At 36.7% G+C, this 22,281-nt stretch overlaps 1 protein-coding gene across 1 annotated transcript in view; it reads right to left on the reverse strand.

Annotated features, from left to right (window-relative positions):
• Positions 1 to 4,368: 4,368 nt before the first annotated feature.
• The window catches only part of LOC136848820 (uncharacterized protein C12orf56-like), a 116,324-nt gene continuing 98,411 nt past the window's right edge, over positions 4,369 to 22,281 (reverse strand). Inside the window, exons 4-14 of the mRNA XM_067121503.1 lie at positions 22,168 to 22,281; positions 20,685 to 20,906; positions 16,391 to 16,614; positions 11,734 to 11,896; positions 10,230 to 10,374; positions 9,833 to 10,027; positions 8,291 to 8,482; positions 7,810 to 7,968; positions 7,049 to 7,192; positions 6,714 to 6,907; positions 4,369 to 5,643 (exon numbers count right to left, since the gene is read on the reverse strand). The exon at positions 22,168 to 22,281 is cut by the window's right edge and continues 35 nt beyond it. Of these exons, the coding sequence (XP_066977604.1) occupies positions 5,517 to 5,643; positions 6,714 to 6,907; positions 7,049 to 7,192; positions 7,810 to 7,968; positions 8,291 to 8,482; positions 9,833 to 10,027; positions 10,230 to 10,374; positions 11,734 to 11,896; positions 16,391 to 16,614; positions 20,685 to 20,906; positions 22,168 to 22,281 (1,879 nt within the window). The 3' untranslated portion in view covers positions 4,369 to 5,516. The remainder of the gene's footprint in view (positions 5,644 to 6,713; positions 6,908 to 7,048; positions 7,193 to 7,809; positions 7,969 to 8,290; positions 8,483 to 9,832; positions 10,028 to 10,229; positions 10,375 to 11,733; positions 11,897 to 16,390; positions 16,615 to 20,684; positions 20,907 to 22,167) is intronic.

The raw sequence follows: 22,281 nt of genomic DNA on the forward strand, positions 1-22,281 counted from the left end.
AATGCAATTTGTAATCCATTCCTGATTACTGATAAAGCCCGTGACGTAGGCGTGTTTCTGGACTTTAATTTATCTTTCGTAGCTCCAATCGGTGATGTTGTAAGGGATACTGACCATCACCTTAGAAATATTGCCTTGGTTAGAAAATATCTTGATGAGTGACCTATTAAAAAACATGATGTTAATTGTATCACTGACAGAGTAGACTACTGCAGCGCTAATCTTTCATAAGCTATTTAAGATACGAATAAGGAAGCTATAATAAACAGAGAATCAAGAATAATAAGGGGTATTACACCTCGGGATAGGGTTCCCTTTGTATTGTTTGAGTTGCAATGGCCGCCTATATCCGAGATGGAATGACGTTCAAAATATATGTTGTGACTCATCAAGCCATCCTGACCGGATGTCTAAAATATTTTTAAGACTTGCTGCACAGAATGCTAATCAGATGACGAAAAGAGTCAGCACAAGACTATACACTTCGATTGTTGGCTTTAGACCTCTCAGATTTGCAGTCCAAAAACTGTACAACAAGCTCCCACTTGATATCAGGAGGACTGAAAATATCAGGTGCTTTAAGGTAAACGCAAATTTTTTTTTTTTTTTTTTTTTTTTTGCTTTTTGAGTATTTTGCAAGTGAGAATTTGACCTTTAATATGGAGTATGCCGTAAGACCCTCAGAATGAACTTGCAGGTCCCACAGAACGCCTCTGATCGTGTGGGACTGGAATAAAAATTAACAAGTGACAAATTTTCCAAGACGTGTAAGCAAAGGGGATGTAACGGATCTGGAGGTGAAGCCCCTACCTTGCTAAACATCTTAGTAAGGTAAGGTTCATGCAATAATATAGGATTAGGATTATTTCTCTTAATCATGACAGAAGCAAAGGTCAAGTCACACGGCGATCAAATTATAAAAGGGGTGGGTGGCAGTCTGATAAAATAGTATGAGGTACCATTAGGAAAATGATAATAAAATGCAGTGATAATTCGGTTTATATATTTATAATCTGGCCAACAAGATAAATAAGTCTTTGAGAGGGAGACGCAGAAAGGTCCCTCCAACAGAATCGCTATCTTAGATTTCACATAAATACACAACTGTGGTCAAAGAGGAAATTCATTACAATATTGACTTATTTTACGGAATGAACATGAATTGCGCTGGATGAAATTCTGTTTTACCAATCTGTTGTGTCATACACACACCAATTATATTTATGGCATAAAATATATTTAATTACACTCTTACTTACACAGATACAAACACATACACACGCGCACACAGACACACTATATATACATACATATATATATATATATATTTACATATAACATATATATATATACATATAAACATACAGTATATACATATATATGTATATGTATATATATATATGTATATATATATATATATATATATATATATATATATATATATATATATATATATATATGTTTCCTTTTTGTGCAATTGTATTTAGTTATAACTGTCTGTAAGCTTCTATTGCTGTTTTTCTCCTAGTAAGTTTAATGTAGATTCGGTTATCTACACCAAAGTTCGATGCTTATGTATATATATATATATATATATATATATATATATATATATATATATATATATATATATATATATATATATATATATATATATATATATATATCCCATAACTTATTGACAACATACACATATGATCTCACACACTCACTCACACAGAAATAAATGTGTTCAGCTGGTCAGACAAGTCAAGGTAAACACGTCTCTTCTAACAGGAATCAGTAACTGGAAATTTGCACAAAGCTCCTAAATATCAGTATCACTTTGTGTGTAACGAGTCGTCTAAGGGTATACCGTTCTACGCAATATGGTTGGCGATACAATAAATGAGAAAAACTATTGCTGTTTATAGGTCATTAGAATCGCTAGAAATCCTAGAATATTCCTTGTTGTACACAAGTACGAGTGATCTTATATTCCGTGATAGGAAAGCAGCACAAGCTTGATCCTAAACTAAAATATACGTAATGTAATTGGTCATAATGGTTCAAGACATAACTACACGAGTTAAATATATACTTGATGTAGCACATATTGTATTGCTCTATGTCTTATTTTTCGTCCTAGAGATATAAACAGGGAATTATTAGAGTCCCATTCTTGAAACAAGGTCATTCAGCCAGGGTCGGAAAAATCAGATTTTGGGATGTAAGTGGAAAATGATTCATCAGTAAGGTAGTATTACAGGTCCAAAATAACCGAGAATGGACCTTGCCAAATCCATCTATATCATTCCACTGTCATTTACTGTGTCAAGTTCCCTGGGTTGGTTCCATCCAGCCCACATATGGGTGACAACTTTCTGGAAGTGACAATGACGTTCCAGAGGCTGAGGGCTCAGACGCCCCCATGTCAGGAGCTTGTCCCCTGAGAGCTTGACATTCTCATCATCGGAGTCTTAGCAGATGGACACCACCACCATTTTAGATCTATGGCACAATCTTACTGAGAAATCACACACACATATATATATATATATATATATATATATATATATATATATATATATATATATATATATATATATATATATATATATATCTAGGACCACTGGCCTTTTCAAAAGGGGCCGAATGACACATCCTGCTGAAAAGTCCCTTTTTCAAGATTCAGAGTTGCATATTCGCTTCCTACTAGAGTCTAGTTTCTGAGAACCCTTCTGCCGTATTGCTTTGTATTTACTAATTAAATTATGTGATCTTCAACTAACGCAGCTTGGTTTTCTCTCATAAAGAGAATTCGTTAAAATGCAATGGTTACGTCAATTCTCTCTGTAAGGCTATGTAGAAAGACTAACGATTATAGCTTTGAAGTCTAGACTTGCAGCAAAAGGGTATAACATGCATAAACTACAGAAAGGAATACGTCACTAACATTAGGTATTCACAGAAATACTTTGGCATTCTTTAGTAAGTTTGACATTTGCATCACAGTTAAAATGACCAGGAAAAATTACACACTTGTGCTTAATCCTTAAGTTGTTACCTTTTTCATAAAAAAAAAACTTTTGTTTTTGTTTCTTAAAACGCGTTCAGTCTGCCAATGATCCCCAACAGTTTGCCTTTAAACCCTGATATTTTATATTCTTTTGTGGTTAGTTTTCATCTAAGCTAAAAGGTAATATATCTACTGTTAATCCTGAAAAGTCATTATTGGGGTGCTACTTTGGCTCGTTATCTATGGGTCATCTCCGAGGTGCTGGTGCTGAACATGGCGGAAGCTCAATGGGACGCCGTGTTTAGTACTAAACCCTCGGGGATCAGAGTATTATATACATCCATTTCTATATTGCGTGGTCGACGAATTTTATTAATAAACGAAATCTTTGATCCCCGAGGGGCTAGTACTAAACACGGCGTCCTGTTGAGCTTCTGCTATATTTAGTACTAGCACCTCGGAGGCGACGCACAGATAACATGCCAAAGTAGCAACCATTATTGTCCTTTGCTGAGTACGGAAATATTCCACTTTTATCCTTGATTTTTAAGGGGATATTTGGCTCCCTGAAAGGTACTTTTTGCCCCCCAGTCATGAAAAGGCTACAATTTCGTGGCTGATAAATAAAATATTATTATTATAATACCTAATTCATCAGTCAAATCTCAGGTGAATGGGCCACTTTCAATCCTTAACATTAAGAACATGGATTAAACGATCAGTCATTAAAAGTCTGTCCTAATGGTCATATTCTTTATAAGAATATCGCTCCTCACTGTATTTTCATCGGCTTTTTACTAACCTTTGAAATATTGGAATTGTCATTCTAGATATTCTTAGTTGTCATTTCAGGTCTGTAGTTATTGCTTCATATATTTATAATATTCATTCTAGATATTCACAGAGTTGTCATTTCTGATATTTTTAGCTACTGAAATTATGACTCTGTGTCCGGGTTACTCATGAGTTGTCACACGTTCAGTCTTTAAAAAGCAATATTCAGCACACTGTGTTAAGATGATGTCTATTTATCTCCAATAAAATAATTCCTATCTTCAAGTCTGTCATTATTAATAGTGTTACCTACAGAGGATTAATTTTTTATCCTTACAGAATTTTATTTGTCTCTCATATCTTTAACTACAAAAATTTCCTTATACTTTTTCCATACTCGATTCTTAAATAAACCCTGTAGTGTTTTTTAGTCTGGAGCATAAAATTTCTGATTACTGTTTATCAAAAGAATTAATTTCAGTTTTGGTCCTGTAAACATTCTCGTTGGCATCTTTCATATCTTAATCAAGTAAATATCCAACATAAAACAACATTAATGTTTACTTCTTGCATTACAAAGTAAAGGACATGATATATTTATTTTCTCTTTTTTTCTTTTGTGACTTTAATTACTCAGTGAAAACTGACCTTTTTTCACGTAACGTGTACTAAATTATATTACTGGATTATTCTAATTAGGTTATTCGAGTCCTAGAGAGAGAGAGAGAGAGAGAGAGAGAGAGAGAGAGAGAGAGAGAGAGAGAGAGAGAGAGAGAGAGGTCCTTATCAATGCAAAACATAGGCACCTTAGAACTTGTGTGTGTGTGTCAGTTTTTTTCTGTACGACATCAGCGCCGTGTCTGTAACTGCAATATATTCCGGTACCAAAGGCAAAGAAGAGTTTCATCTTATCATCATGCTAAGATGTAATTTTCTTGCTCTTGCAATAAAATGTTCTTCATTCATTCAAAAACTGAAAGTCGTGATTCCCTTTTTCATCCATACGACTGGCATTTCTGGTTTGCAACAATTATTTTTTTTTTTACATTGAAAACCTGCTGTGACTGTTTGTGAAATACAATAACAGAGTTTGTACCATCGTTTATCGTATAGTGGACACACAGGTCACTTTGTACCTTTGCTAAACACTCGGTCACCGTTTAAAGTCACTTTTTTTCTCAAAATCTGATTTTGATTTCTGTTTCTTCCTGAACTATTGTTTTCTAAGATTAATTTATCCCTGAAATGAATTCTGGATTGGATAATGATTTGAATATAATACTTTCACTGAGGTAATACCACAATTAACAAGGAATCATGGGATCATGGTTTTCATTCCATTTCAAAATACATTGTTCACTTGGCTTTTTATATTAATTTATTACTTTTTCTTCCTAAAGAAAAATGGTAAAGATTACGAAGGCCTTTTTTTAAAAATAAACAGTCCTCTCAGTAAGAAAATGCATTTGTGTCTTCGAAAAGAGTATGCCACTTTAAATGTTTCAGGGGCCACGGCCATTGCAGAGCCTCGAGGAACTAGGCAAATATGCATTTTTTTTTCAGTGAGCAGGCACAAAGGGTTCTTCAGAATATAAACTATTATGGCCTCCCGTTCCCAAGCAATTCATTTCAATTCTTTTCTTTGAGTGATGCACGAATTCCAGCCCGTCTTTTCTGTCGACGAGACTTTTTGCTAAACTTTGTTCTCTTCAGCTGGTTCCTCATCTTCTTCTTCTTGTTCTTTTCATCTGGAGCGAAGGGTGTTTTTAGACATGACCAGTTGGGCCAAAGTACGAACTATTTTCAAGGTGTGCGGTCGGATGTGACATTTTCCTAGTCGGCAACTCACCACTGATTCTTGCACATAGTACCTGTTCACGGATAAAAAAGAAAAAATATAAGGAAAGAATGTCCTTGCAATGTGATTCCTCTTGTGAACTTCAATGCCACCACTAGGACTGACAGACAGTCGTTCTTTTTACATTTTAGGTTTGACTAATCACTGTGAACCATTTATGATTGCTGAATACCAACAGAACTCGTGCGCTCCTGAAAATGTGATTGTGATCTCATAAGTAATTACGATGTAGTTGAAACAAGCCAAGCGAGTTCAGAACAGACTGCATTTAGGCCCCCCATGCACACCTAGGAATTTTCAAGCTACTGAATTTTGTATAAGCAAAGATCACCCGAGACTTAAGCAGCCATATTCTTATTTCATAAATGATATGGTGGGAATATGGATTTTAATTCATTTTTCTCATTAGGAAAAAGAAGGGAGCCTATCATAGTCTTTAATATATAAAAAACTTAGATTTTGAGATTTTGATGCTGGTGAACATTGTGACAAAACGACACTAAATATATTGGTACATCCTGCAAGTGTTTTGAAATAATATGCAGCATACAACTGAAGTCAGACGGGGAGTTGGATGTGTCTTATGTCGACATTGCTTTCATTACTGACAAAACTATGATGATTTCTTGTGAATCAGTTACTAGTAAAAATACTAGCACCTATAGTAGCACCTGTATCCCTAAAGGTTCATTTTTGTTCAAATAAAACCTGTTTTTAATATCATGTGAATCATAAGGAATAAAGAATCGGTTACCTGTTCTCGTTTTCGCTTAATCTCCATCGAACACCTCCTTATCTTTCGTCCATTCTTACCTCTCTTAATATCATTTCAGACTTTCTTGTATTTATCCATATTAGGAGTAAAGTGATACCGCCAAAAATATAAGTGTCACTATTCCCAGCACTCTCGGTGCTACTACAGATGCCCTGCTTTGTAAAATTTTCCTTGGGTTTGAAATCTAGTCCTATACACAGTACCGTGAGCCACTGGACAATCAGTCAAAGTACAGTCTACAAGAAACGATAAAGCCTGTCTTCGTTCTGCATCCCTTCCTACAAAATGATGAAATTCCATCCACTTACCTGAGTTCCTCAGCGTAATGCGTCGTGCAGTAGTGGAGTGCTTGGGGACTGTGGTGGAGAAGAGTGTTCAGCACGCTGCAATATTGGTGGGTCAGACATGCCTCGGAGCCGTTAATTTCCCTCGCGCGTTCTGGCTGAAGAAGAACGAGGAGCTGCGGGACGCCGTACGATAACCACTCCTCAACAGGGGCGTGCTGTGGCAGAAGAAGTAAAGAATGTATGAACAAGGTTGTTTAATGTAGGACCGGACTTAGATATCACATTATTTCAAGTTGAATTTACAACATGTTTACACCTTCTTGATCAGCATGTTTAAATCCCCGTATCTAATTCACCTGAAGCATGGCAGTAAGGCTTGGTCCGACCTCGTTGCTCGGGCTATGCGTGTTCGTTACCCAAGAAAGCTCATTGACAGAAGAGAAAAGCTCATAGAGGCATCCGACGCTCGTGTGGATTACCTCCTGAACCAGCCGTAGGAGCTGTGGGATTTGAAACTTGGTAAATACTTGAGTGAAAAGTCGAAGAAAGTATATTTTCATAGATAATGGGCCTATCATTTAGTAATTCATATTTTCAGATGCTCATATGCTCCTCTCAGTTACACATCTAACAATAGCTGTGGGATTCTAAGAACATATTTTCAGTGCTTTTTTTCATTTTCGTCCTAAGTCAGATAATGTTAATCGTCATTAGGTAGTTCGGTGAAAATCTGCAGTAATTATACGCTTAGTGTTTCGTATTAAGCGATAAGCTATTTGGTTTGAATTACTAATAATTTTTAGCAATACGGCTGTAAGTGGGTCACTCCGTTCTGACTCAGGCTTGGTCGAGGCTGAAGAAGACACTCTTGAAACGTAACATCATCTAAAAGAAGCGTAAACTATGAGCGAAAACATCTGAGCTATGAGCGAAAACATCTGAGCAAATTAACTGGACTGCAGGTATGAGGAAACTAAGAACCAAACCTAAAATAAAAAAGAAAGTAACAGAAGTCTTTGAAAACTAATTCACTTTTAGTTGTTGGCATCAGAGGGCTTATGAGGGAAGCGAGTTATAAAAGACACAATAAAAAGTGCATCTTTGAGTGAACACTTACTTCACTTTCTGGCAAGTTTTCCCAAGCATTGGAAGCAAGTTCCCTGAAATCTGTGAGCCACCGTGTGCATGTGAAGTTGTAAACAGCTGGGACTTCCGGCACAGTAATCACTTCGGTTATAAGGTCTTTCAGGCAGTCATTTTTATCCTGCTGAAGGGCCTGGAATTGAAGGAGAAGCTGGTTAGGTACAATTACGATTTTTGCAGACAGGTGTAGACTGACAGGTGGTAAAGAACCAAGAAATTCGAAGGACTGATGATTCACTTAGGACCTTCTCCAATTGGTAAATGAGAACAAACTTGCATTCGACTACACAGCGATCCACAGACAACTCAAAACCACAAACTTAGAAACTGGAGAGACATATAATTCTGTGAACAGGCTCTGATCAAATTAAGAAAAGATGGAGAGGTAGGAAAAATGAACTTGATTAGAAATTTACTTCCATTTATTTAGTCTAGCAATTCTGTATGAAAGCTACCTTCATTTTCAAAGGGCATCTCTGCGTTCCCTGTAGGCAAGTTGACAAGGTTTCTAATGTGAAGGCCAACAATTCCAGCTCGTCCTGACGTTCTTGTAGGTCGTCCTCCTCAAGTCTATCTCCTTGTCCGCCTTTGCTGCACTTGGAATATTGCTTCAAAAGACCTCGCAAAGTTTGTAGCATGTTTGGATCCTGGAAAAATGTATTAGTATTTTTATTACCATTACTAGCAAAAACTTACAAACTTTGTTGGAAAAGCAGAAAGCTACAAGCAAGGAGGTTCTAACAATGAAAGCAGCGCAGTTTGGCGGAAGAAACAGTGAATAAAAGAATAATCAACTGGACAAAGAATGCAAAATGAACTACCAAACGACAACGCCAGAGATTAATACTAAGATCTTGAATAAGAAATTTAGTAGAACTCAAATAATGATTCAACATTTAAAAATATGAGTCAGCTACTGAAGACCAACCATGGGAATAACACTCAAAACATGGCAGAATAAAAGAATAACGACGTTTCCTCAAGACAGATAGGTTTTCGAAGACCTTGCACAAATTCCTCAAAACACCATTATTCTGTGTGATTAAACAACAGGTGAACCAAATATGTTTCTCAAATCATTTTGCAATCAAGAATGACACCTAAAATTCTAAACGAGTTGCATAGTTAAAGAAACACTGTCAATGAAGAGATCCGGGTTGGGATGACCCAGAGTCCTAGACCTGTTGCCAATCATAATTTGAGTTTTGTTAAAGTTTAACTCATTCTCTATAATTTGCACCATGCACTAATTTTAGCTCAATCTCTGTAAACAGATTCGGCAACAAGTCTAAGTTAGAGAGCATTATCTGAATGAGTAAAGATGTACTTAATTTTTTTGTCAAAACCGCTTATCATGTACATATAGTTAGTGGAAGGCCTTATCATGTACATATAGTTAGTGGAAGGCAAAGAACGCTACCCTGAAAAACCAGAGATTACGTTTGGCTAGTACCTACCAGTAGTAACCGTGCAATATATATGACACAAATACAATAATGAAACTAAGAAATGCCCCCAAACTCCCATTTATCTAAACATGAAAACAAGGGCTTTGTGATTATTTATTATTAAAAGCTGAAACAAAATGAAGGCCTATCGTGAGATCTGTAAACTAAGGCAGTTAACTATTTCCAACATAGACATTCAACGTTGTGCTGGCGGACATTGAAAAACGGCATGCTTGCGTAACACTGTTAAAGACTGCTACTGATGTTCATACTCTCTTCCCTTTTCAGGGAATTCGTGAAGTCACCAATTCACTTAGGAACATTTGATCCCGAGGCGTTAGTACTAAACACGGCGAAACACATCCGATCCCCGAGGGGCTAGTACTAAACAGGGCGAAACAGTGTAGATGAATCACCGTACTAGCCCTCGGGGATCAAATGTCCCTCAGTAAGTTGGTGACTTCACGAATTCCTTGAAAACTTCGTGGATTTCGTGAAATCCCTGGTTTCACAGTCTCACTGTAACACACATGGTGAACGGGAGCTAACCTTCCAGAAGAGTCTCCTGACGGGGTAGTACTTGGTCGCCCCTTGCTGCAACTCCTGGAGCCTCGAAAACTGATCCTCAATGGTCACGGCAGACAGGAGCTCTGTCTGAAGATCGGTGAACTCCATGTCGATGTCTCTTTCTTGCAAAAGGTCTTGCTGAGGAGGTCGGAGCTTTCCCTCATACAGCGTCTGTTTCTGGTTGAATGGAAAGAACGATGTCAGAATGGGTGGCCGGTAATACGAACGCGGCGACGTTCCCATTACCACTGCCATATGCTATTGCACAACACTGAAAATTCCTGTGTTAGGGAACTAATCTGAAGACAACACAAATGTCTGATTTGTCACTTAGTGGAAAACATGTCAAGTGTGAGGTTAAACACCATGATATACTTACTAGAGACGACGCCACCCACAGCGAGTGAAGCAGATGGAAGAGGAGGGTGGAGGTGGAAAGAGTGTAGAAGTGGACCTCCTTGACGTCATCGCGTCCATCCGGGACGTCTGTGAAATTCAAAGACTGGCTCCTCTTCGGTGGTTCTCTGGAAGGATAAACGAGCGTTGGGAAAAAAATAATAATAATGATTGCCCAGGGGCACCACTCCTGCCCCAAACACTCCCAAGGTTATAGCAGCTGCCCTCTTGTAAGTTTCCTTGATAATGAGAGGCAATGAAACACCTAAATCGGGCAAAGTGCCTACGAAATTTGTCTGTACTTTAAGGTGTCTTCTGACGCTTCATTTTTCCCAATGTTTCTCTCTTTTTCTTCCTTGTTCCCTTGTGGTACTCAGGTGTCTATAGCCTCCTGTCACATCACCAACTATATAGCTTAAAGTTAGCTAAGAATAATCACACCAAAATACTTTCTTTTCAACCGCGATTAGTGGAATTCTCTACACACCCTAGTTTGGTGTTCTTCGTTCATTAAGCGTTCTCTCATCCAAGGAGAAAGTCAATATTTATATTATTTTATTACTTTTCTCTTGAACTTGTTATTGTTAGGAAGATTTTACCAGCCTTTAAATTGCAGGAGAACCGAGACTTTCCCCTTAACAAATCTTGCAACAGTAAGCTGTTGACAAGGACAGAGGTACAAATCTAAGTCGTTTTCAGGAATCGACTTTACCGGAAAAATCCTTTAAGGCATACGGAAAATTTTGGCTTATTAGATCCACCAATAAAACTTCGAATATTCGGGTTCAACAGTTAGTAGAGAAAATTCTTGGTATAAGAAGTAAACATTTTTAGTTTCATTCGTTGCTAAGCTAATGATATAGGTACATCATTGTATTGTCTATAGGATGACCAAAGTGAATAGAGACAGACTTATTTCCGTGTTGAAAATAATAATAATAATAATAATAATAATAGATAACAGCTGCTCAAAGTTCATTCACTCAACGTTTCTGTAGTTCTTTCTGCCATTTACAATAGTCGAATGAAGCGAGGGGTACAAGTTTGTCATAGTTATAACTGCAAGCGGTCAATAACAGATAAAACTCATGAACACTGTAAGCTCGCTCGCAGGTATAAATATGACATGTTTGTACCTCTGGCTTTATTCACCTTTTGTCAATGGTAGGAAGAACTACCGAAACGTTAAGGAATACTGCTACTACTAATACTACTACTACTAATAATAATATGTATATGCAGAGATTTATCTTTAAATATATGTACATATACATAACTGTGGCTCCGTTTCCCATTTCAAGACTCATGCTACTATGAGTATCTTTTAATAATAATAATAATAATAATAATAATAATAATAATAATAATAATAATAATAATAATAATAATAATAATAATAATAATAATTTTGAGTCCAATCTGAGTGAGAGAGGGTCAGTAAGGAAGATGTAAAGTATTCAATGTTATCAGGTGATTAAATGTCTTACCCGGGCATTGAAGGTCTGTCAAGGACGCTCTTGCTCCGATTCGGCAACTCAAGGTGGAGGGGCGAAGAGCTGTGGTACGTCTCCATGGAACTGACTGACCTGGGCATGCGCGAACGAGGGACGCCCTCGGGGGTCATCGACCTCGTTATACCGTGCCCTGAAACTATGTGATGATCAAACAATTTAACTGGTTTTGGACGAACAGTTAGGATGAAGCAAAATAGTTTAGACAAATCGGTAATGTCCAAAAATGAACACCCACGAACTGACATAAAAATAATAGTTTAAACATATATTTTTGTATGCATAAAGAGAAGCACGGAAGAGTTTTTAAAGAAAAAATGTAAAAAAAGTACAAGAAAGTGTTTGAAACAAATCAGCTGATTGTAGGTAAAGAAAAATCCTGCATATTAAACATGAAAAATAAAATTAACCAGTTGTATCGTATGATGCTAAGGGAAAATTCCAAAATTCAAACTAAAATTTGCAATGAGACTAAAGAGAAACCAAAAACTTTCTTAGATTATTGGTTAGTATTAATGAATTTATAATTAGCAAAGATCAGCATACGATTTTATCAGTTATGTTGAATTTATATTTAAGTACGATATATGATGAAGGCAATCCAGAAAAAAGCAACGAACAGAAAATTGATTTAGATCTCTATATTTGTGTCCCGTATATAGGCCTACATACAGACATTGCCCCTTCAGAATGTGTTGAAATAACACGAAAGCGTTGACTTTATTTCCTGCTGGCTTGTACGAGATTTAATGCCTTTACGCATATATACGTACGTACACACACACACACACACACATATACATACATACATACACACACACACACATATATATATATATATATATATATATATATATATATATATATATATATATATATATATATATATACACGGAGTTATTTTCCAATGAAAACTATAAAGCCGAAGGAAAGGTTGGGGGAAGGAGGAAGGGGTGGGGTTGGGGAGGGGGCGAATGAAGACACCCTCCCAACAAGCCAGTATTCGAACTGATACTAGAAACGAGACTGGTCCAACTTTCAGGTGTCAGAAAGCTTACAAAATATTTTCAGTTTTTCACATTCATTTTTTTTTTTTTTTTTTTTTTTTTTACTAAATTTTAATGTTTAGTAATTGTAGGCCATATACAGCTGGTATCTTGGGTTTTATGACTGGATGTTATATTTACAACCCAGCTGGCATGTAGGCTGGTAAATTTTTTGTGTGTAGTCTGTGGAAATGTTTGAATATACAAGAAAGAAAAACTTCCAAATGAATATTGTACCACCTGACTTGCAGAAGAGTTTCTATGAGTCGTTGGCAGCTCAAATGTCGTTAATGTTTCTAGATATTAACGACGTGAATAATTACCCCAAAATCTCACGGAAGTCGGAAATAGAAAAAGTCTATTGTGAATAAGACTAAAATTTCAAATTCTCTCTGGTTGTCTGAGACTTCATTGCCACCAAAAAGTACTTTGATAACTTGTCTTTTGTAAATCCATCCACATAATTGATGTAGCTTTTTATGTAAAGGGTGTTATATTCATAGTTATCCGGTAATGATATGGGATGATTTTGCTAGCTACATGCTCGTTTCGAACCCTTGCTCTCTCTCTCTCTCTCTCTCTCTCTCTCTCTCTCTCTCTCTCTCTCTCTCTCTATATATATATATATATATATATATATATATATATATATATATACATATATATACATACATACATATATATATATATATATATATATATATATATATATATATATATATATTATGTAAATAGGTGCTAAACTTGATGGCCCTCACTAGGATTGTGAGATGAGGTTGCCAGCCCTGCGCTTTAATGGCGCGGGCCGTTACAATTCCGTAACCCATCCGGGAAACGACCTAACCTAAATTAGCTGGTTGGAATACCAGTGTCATAACGAGCATCATCGATCAATGAAAGATGATTATAAATGTTTTTTTCAATCACATCTTTTTTACATTTTGAAAATTATTTATATTTATTTATTTACGTATAATAATAATAATAATAATAATAATAATAATAATAATAATAATAATAATAATAATAATAATAATAATAATAATAATAATACATAAAATCGTTTAGATATTATAGAAAGATATTATTTTGTTAAGAAAAGTATTAATGTTAAATGAATTTGCTAGCAAAATAAAGACTCAGTGATAGATCTGCAAAACTTACTACTGCCTGGCATTCCATAGAGGGCAATATACGAAGAGAATGACAGGGAAACAGCCCAAATAATAACGCAAAGCATTTAGAGATTTAACAAACAAAAGCATTCTGAAGGCTGGAAAGCAATTCCAAGTCGAATTATAGAGAAAAATCATAATTTTTTTCTTTTTCAAGGTTGTCCGAAGCAAACTATATATTTCTACAGCCTAACTTCAAAAACGTGAATTTGGCAAAACTTCACTTTAGTTCACCATTTTTTTTTTTTGGCAGAAGCAATTCCTTTGACAAAGGAGAAACAAAGATGGTGAGGCGACCGAGACGTGCAGGGAAGCACAAAGGAAGAAAGTGAATTCCACATCCAGAAATGGAGGGTTTTGGTGGAAGGATTCGACCGGTTAACCCTCGAGTTCACGACCTCAGGGTTTTTAAAAGCTGAGGAGACGAAGAAAGGTCAGTAACCCAGAGACTATCTGAGACACTTGGGCATCGATTTGTCTTCAAGCGAACCAATCTGTCACATTAGTTTAAGTAAATAAAGCAACGCTTTACCATGAACGCTAAACGAACTGAAGAATAGCAGATTTAGTAATCTAATAACATGCGTAAATGGATTCTGAAGGAAACTAATAAAATTTTGAGCTACAGAGCAAGCATGTACCACTACTTCAAAGTTATCATAAATATCATGCGTACATTATGATCAATCAACCTGACTTGACCTTCGTCTTAATTTCCTCTCCTGTGCCTTACCTGGCGACGTAGATAATAGCATGATGTCGACACCTGGTGAGAAATGTGTGTAAGTGACACTGAAGGAATTCTTTCATGGTAATTTGCAGTCAGCAGATCAGAGAGAGAGAGAGAGAGAGAGAGAGAGAGAGAGAGAGAGAGAGAGAGAGAGAGAGAGAGAGAGAGAGAGCAGTGCCAAACGTACACAGAAACATACGAAATGAGATGAAACGTGGTAACTGACGGCATTAAATGCATCAATATTTTGGTCATTACTAATTGTGACAAATAAAGAATGTCATAAAAAAGTCAGTTTCGTCAATAATTACTGTCATAGATCGTCACTGTCGTCAGTAATCACTGTTAAGAATTATTAAGAGCACAAGCAATCAGTGTCACAAATAATCGGTTACTATGTGATAACCATTCCAGCAGTAACTATTCCAATTAATTATTATCCCAGGTAATCATTTTCGTGAATATTCATCGACGGTCATTGTCTTGAATAACTGCGATGTCTCGGCTATAAATTATCAAAAGTCGCAGCTCCTGGTTAGGCGGAAGGTCGATACGTCCTTGAGCTTGAATTTGGGATGGAATAGAGCCAGTTATCAGGCAAGTGGAAAGGGGAGACACTAACAAGTTTATAGAGAAACAATAAAGTGCGGGAGAGTGTAAAAGGAGTGACGAGGCAGACGATAGTTCTTTAAGGAGAAAGTTACAGTAATAATGTCTTTTGTTAAAGCCACGTTCCTTAGAATTATAAAAGGATATTACGCTGTTCAGCATAATTACAACGACCACAATCAGAAAAGGCTGACAGATTTTCGACTTTGAAACATTAAGTCGGAGGATTAGCAAACATACGCATGATAGTGAGATGGATAGTTAGAGAGATAGAGTAATAGACTGATAGGTAAGTATGGTATTGTTTGGTAAGACAGTCGTAATTGCTCTGTTAGAGAGAGAGAGAGAGAGAGAGAGAGAGAGAGAGAGAGAGAGAGAGAGAGAGAGAGAGAGAGAGAGAGAGAGAGAGAGAGAGAGAGAGAGAGATACGTTTCAGCGTTTTGTATCATAATAAAGAACAAATTAAAATCGAGGAATATTGCGACGTAGCATTGAACGTCGTAAAATTTAATTGCATTTTCATCGCTGCCATTTATGAATGAAAAAGCTTTATGAACTTTACCTAAAGTTTCTCAACATAATTCAAACTCCCCTCTGGAAATAAGGGGCCAAGGGAAGCTATCATAATAACAGAGCGTCTGCCGATATTTGAGAAAAAGTAAAAATTTAGGATATCTTTATTTATTACGTAATAGATAAGTTTCTATTTTAAAGGTAACATTTTTTTCCTTCTAGTAGACTGAGTAAGAACGCCTTCTCTCCCCACCCCCCAAAACCCCTTCCACTTCCCGTGTACCAAAAATAGTATGTTAAGAATGGCATGTAATGCTAAGTGCTGTCCCTGCATTACAAAGTGATGACATAAAGTATCCAGCGAGTGACGCCCATTTGGTACATATTTGCCAGGATGTACTTTGTCAGGTGTCACGATAAGTGGAATGAATGAGTAATGCATTTGTACATTTTTACGGTAATCTATTAACAGAGACAAGACAGAGAGTGTGTGTGTGTGTGTGTGTATTTGCCTGTGAGAGAGAGAGAGAGAGAGAGAGAGAGAGAGAATTTCCTCTTACCCCGAGTGAGCAGATCGGCAATGGTGGGCGTGAGCGATCCGTGCTCGAAGGTGCCGCTGTCCAATTCCGGGGACCTGGACCTGACTGGCGATTTGGCACCGTTGATAGGAGACATGACCATGTGATTGGTTGTCAAGCTGCGGTGGGAGGAGTCATCGTGTGACGAAATAATGCTGCTGGTTGAGTGCCGATGACGAGCTGGGCTCATGAGCCAATCTTTGGATCTGTAATAATAATAATAATAACAATAATAATAATAATAATAATAATAATAATAATAATAATAATAATCACACAATCACGTCTCGTGACACCCTCTGCAACCAAGAAGCCATTTTAGTTGTAAAGGTGAAGTCTTCACCGAAATGAAAAAGTGTGAATTCAATTTTTGCAAGGATACAAGAATAACTGGAATTGGGACATAAGTTTTAGGCCAATGGCTAAGCGCCGGGACCCACAAGGTCATTCAGCGCTTAAAGGAAAATCGCGAGTAAAAAGGTTTTAAAGGTGTAACAGGAGGAATATCTCGCAGTTGCGCTACGAAACAACTGTTTGCAGAGGGTGCAAGTCAGATGGAAAAAAGATAATATAAACGGAGTTACAGCTAAAGGAATAAAAGGGATTGCAGCTAGGGGTTAGAGGGACGCTGCAGAGAACCTTAAGTAATTGCCTGCAGTGCACCGGGTGAGTGAAAAGTTTGCAGCAAAATGTAAAAAGTTGCCAGAATACTTACTTTCATTCTTGCATAGGTCAAACATACGTATTCAGTGTCTGGTTTTCTGCTGTAAACGATTTTATCAGATTCTTCTTTCCGCTAAGTGAAATGTTTTTTCAAACGAATTTCCCATAAAAGCAATAAAAAAAAACAGCAATACAGCATTATGGGACATTGTGATATTAATGCCGGATTTTTTATTGCCTTAGTACCAAGGATTCAATTTAATTCGGGAAGGGACGAGCGTTAAGTATCGATATTCTTGTGGTAAAACTCTTCGTCTTTTCACATGAAAGCGACACACTAACGACTGAATTCGCAGAAAACAAGATGGAATTGAATTAAATGAACAAAAAAGATAATTTACGTTAAATAGGAAAATAATGAGCATCCGACAATTTAATTTCGAAGTGAATCATTTGTGGTCACTTACAGAGTAACACGAAAAGGATTTCTTGTATTTTATCAATTTAATCCAAAAACTAAATCACGAGTCACTTAAACTCTCTGATTTATGGAGCACTATACCTTCCTTTTTGTTCCAGAATTCTTTAACCTTTTTTTATGTTTCTGTGAAACTTGGCCTATACGAAGACTTGGGTTGTCCTTCCAAAGGTCTTTGTTTAAAATAATCTTTTATTTGTCTCATCCTTCATACCTAAGTTTATTTTTTATTTTTATATACAAAGTAGAACAAAGCCATTTGGCTGTTTGAATAAGAGAAATACACAATAAGAAAAACTGAGAATTGAGAAACTTAGGTGCGGGTGAAAAGTATAATTGGGGCAGACCTACAAGATCTTTTAAAAACTTTTATTTTTCTGATTTCAAAGTCTCTGGCTCTTCGTCATTAGAAAATAATACAATGAAAATAAAAACGAACAAATAAAACAGAAATTTCAAGGAATACTGCACACATTTTACGCCTTTCTGATGAACTTTCTTGTACAAGAGACTTTTTTTCACGCAAGGAAGTAGACGCATCGATAACGAAGTCAGTGTTATGTACAGGAGAATCAATGCAAGCTAGAAAAACAATCGAGTAAGTCATGTCCTCTGAGTAGTTTAATACAAAACACTATTGAATCTTGTTGAATCGAAGGTGACGATAATATACTTTTACTCTGATTATCTCCACTGCTTTTACTGACTCTGGGTGTCAATTTAAAGATTATTTGTAATTCAAGGTCTCGTTGCTCAATGTCAGCTGAAAATATCCGGATGAAACTGCTACTTAAGGAACAGAGTACGCACTTGCATCGATTTAGCGTATCGTTACTCTACTTTTTCTCGCTTTCTACGTCTCAAAAATCAACGTTTACCCTAGGTGTTTACATTCATTAACGCCTCTCGTTTCTGGAATACTCAGCTAGGTGTTTACATTTCATTAACGCCTTTCGTTCCTGGAATGCTCAGCCAGGTATTTCCATTTCATTAACGCCTTCCGTTTCTGGAATACTCAGCTAGGTTTTTACATTTCATTAACGCCTTTCGTTTCTGGAATACTCAGCCAGGTATTTCCACTTCATTAACGCCTTTCGTTTCTGGAATACTCAGCTAGGTATTTCCATTTCATTAACGCCTTTCGTTTCTGGAATACTCAGCCAGGTATTTACATTTCATTAACGCCTTTCGTTCCTGGAATACTCAGCCAGGTGTTTACATTCATTAACGCCTTTCGTTTCTGGAATACTCAGCCAGGTATTTCCATTGGTTCAATGCTTTTTGTATCCGGAGTACTGTACTCAGCTAGCTGCTTCTAGGCCTTTCAAGCGTTTTGCTTGCAGAGTACTCAGCGAGGTGTTTCCATTCCTTTAACGCGTTTCATTTCCAGGACACTCTGCTAGGTGTTTCTGTTCTGTTAACGTGTTTCGTTTCCGGAATACTCGCCTAGGTCTAGATGTTTTCATTTCTTTTGCACGTTTTGTTTCCAGAATACTCAGCTAGGTGTTTTGTTTTTGGAATGTTCAACCAGGCATTTCCACTTCTTTGACGCATTCCGTTTCCGGAATACTTAAGCTAGGTGATTCTATTCCTTCAATGCGTTTTGTTTCAGGAATACTCATCTAGTTGTTCCCATTCCTTAAAGGCGTTTCGCTTCCGGGAATACTCGGTTAGGTCGAAGTGTCTCCATTCCTTCAACGAGTTTCGTTTCCGAAATACCCGGCTAGATGTTTCCATTCTTTTAATACGTTTTCGTTTCCGAAAAAATAGGCTAGCCCCCTCGCAGGCTTTTTTTTTTTTTTTTTTTTTTTAATTCTTCAGATTTACCTTGCTACTTTTGTTATCTGAAAACCCACTAAAAGCCTCGAAGAGTCTTCCAGTTTTATCAGTGAAAACCTTAGAAAATAAATGCATCTGGAGAATCTGACAGATTGCCTTTGTCAAGCCTGCGCGACGAATTTTCTGTTTTTGTTTACTCAGTCATTGTGGCATTTTTTATTGAAGGTGTACAGTTCTCCAGGCGTATCCAGTTGAAATGACCTTGGCATCTGATGGCTAATCCATATCCAGTTTCCATGAGTGATACATTTTAAACGAATCTGACCAATATCGATATACAACTTGGCACAGAGTAGACGGGAATACCCCTGAATTTATTAATTTCTAGCTCATACGATTGTACTCGTACGGCTTTTATATTTATACATACACATGCACACACACACACACATATATATATATACTGTATATATATGTGTGTGTGTATATACACACACACCTATATATATATACATATATATATATATATATATATATATATATATATATAGTGACAGAGACTATTTTAAATCAATTTATATGCTGTAATCTTGAAATACCTTTGGTATATTATGCATATACATACCATTATTCTGGTTTTACCTTTGTACTTTTATATTAGATATTTAGCTTCTCGTTATTCTTTTTTTTTTTATCAAGAATTGCTTTACAAGCATCCAAAGCAGATATAGATCACTGGAAGTGTATATGACTTTGCATGTTTTGCAGATTAGTGGTGAAATATAGATAGTATATATATATATATATATATATATATATATATATATATATATATATATATATATATATATATATATATATTTATCTGTCCTTTGTTCAGTCTTTTGAAAGTAAGCAGCTAGAGTTATGCATTTCTCTACTCAGGTCATATAGTGCCAGTATATAATTGGCTGTTTAGGTTCAACGGCGGTACGAAGTGAATGGAACATGGCTACTGCATTCAATTTAATGTATTTGAACCCGGAATCTTTTGGTGGTGAGGTGAATTGTGAGGACTCATAGACATGCATGTTTGTGTATTGATATATATATATGTCTGTGTATATATATATATATATATATATATATATATATATATATATATATATATATATATATATATATATATATTAATAAACACATATCTTCATTGCCTCAGTGTTTGAATCTTAGGTAACGTCGAAGCCGTCAGGTAGACTGCGCCCCTGACGAGTTTTCATAAGCGAATTATGTACTTGACGCTTAGTCAACTCTCATGCGTCATTATCAAGCATGGGTGGAGGGTGAGGGTAGGGGATTGCCGACCTCAGTTCCTACCTTGAGACTGTGTACGTTTCATCACTGCGTGTGGAGAGGGCATCAACAGACACGTGGTGAAGCAAAGAGGGTCTTGACGTATCTTCATTATGCATCAATAGGGAGGGGGGAGGAGACAAGGGGCTTGAATGAAACATGTGAACAGGATTTTGCTGGTGGTCGGTCATTCCGCCATCTGGGGCGTCACTGTCATCCTCGTTTTCCTCGTCGATGGAAGAGGTACTGCAAAAAAAATTTTTTTACGTCAGTAGTGTTTTCACTCACAATCAGTGTCCCATTGGACTGTATCGTAATGCTTGTTTGTGCTAAAATGCAATGAAAGATTAAATAGTCACAATCAGTGTCCCATTGGACTGTATCGTAATGTTTGTTAGTGCTAACATGCAACGAAAGATTAAATAACATCGTAAACTCTTAGGCAACTGCACTCGATGTTTCATGCTTATCGATTAACTGAATGAGTGATAAAATCGCTCTCTGAATTCGTAGATTCAGGAGAGGCTTCTAAGGAAGTTTAATAAAGGATTCAACTGATTAACCTTGAATGATTGGATACTGAATGATATCACCTTTTTCTCTACAGGAGAAATATTGCATTTAAATGGTTTCAGAACAGGACACAATTGTAACTCGATCTTGTCAACATTCCTGTAACATCACTGAGGCAGCCAGAGGCCAACGGATCTGTTTGCGCATGCGCTGCAGCCGTCTATGGTTGCTCATCCTCATTTTATTCAAACATATTGTGTTCGGAAACATTTTGTTATATGGAACAGGCACATTTCTCTTGTGCTGTGAAATTTGATATACTGCTCAAAATATACGAAAACGTTTTAGATGAACGAGGACTAAATGTTCTTATCATAAGACGAAATTTTAGTAGATGATTTCTGTAGATGCTGGAATCGTAACTAGATTTACTTAGGAGCCAGACACAGAATATCGATGCTTTGATAATTTCGGCCATCTCTTGCCACAGTTCTTGCTTAGTTCAGTATTTTGCCTCACTTTTCTTTACCTTGTTCTTTTTTATTTTACCTTTAATTATGGTTCTGTTCAGCTGTGCTTTCCCTCAACTTTAGTTTTCCTAACATTTTTTTCTTGGATTTGTTTTTCATCGTCGTCCTCTTCCAGCATGACTAAAAATGGCAGACTAATCAACGTTTTCCTTCACTTGCAATATCTTGTATTTTACACGACTTTGCTTTCTTCATATATAGTTACATTCATTTATAGTTACATTCCATTTCTTCAAATACAGTCACATTCCATTCTTCACGTACAGTTACATTCCATTTCTTCATATATAGTTGCATTCCATTTCGAGCAAGGCGTCTTAAGTAGGTTTAGATATTACCGGCACTAACAACCAGTAACGGGCTTGTACTAAACACGCCCGCTAAAAGGTGGATAGGCTACACACCGGGTTAAAACCCTCGGGGGTGGGTCACTGTCTAGCAAAGATCCGAATCGCGTGACTGACCTGGGTCCAGTGAGAGATATGGTCCTCTGGGGGTGTCTAACAGCCTTCGTTTTGGCGAGTGAAGCAGAAAGGCCCTGGTGGTACTGGATGGTGATGTGGGTCGTCTGGTCTCGA

The sequence above is a fragment of the Macrobrachium rosenbergii genome, chromosome 19, assembly GCF_040412425.1.
Source record: "Macrobrachium rosenbergii isolate ZJJX-2024 chromosome 19, ASM4041242v1, whole genome shotgun sequence".
In the NCBI taxonomy this organism is placed as follows: Eukaryota; Metazoa; Arthropoda; class Malacostraca; order Decapoda; family Palaemonidae; genus Macrobrachium; species Macrobrachium rosenbergii.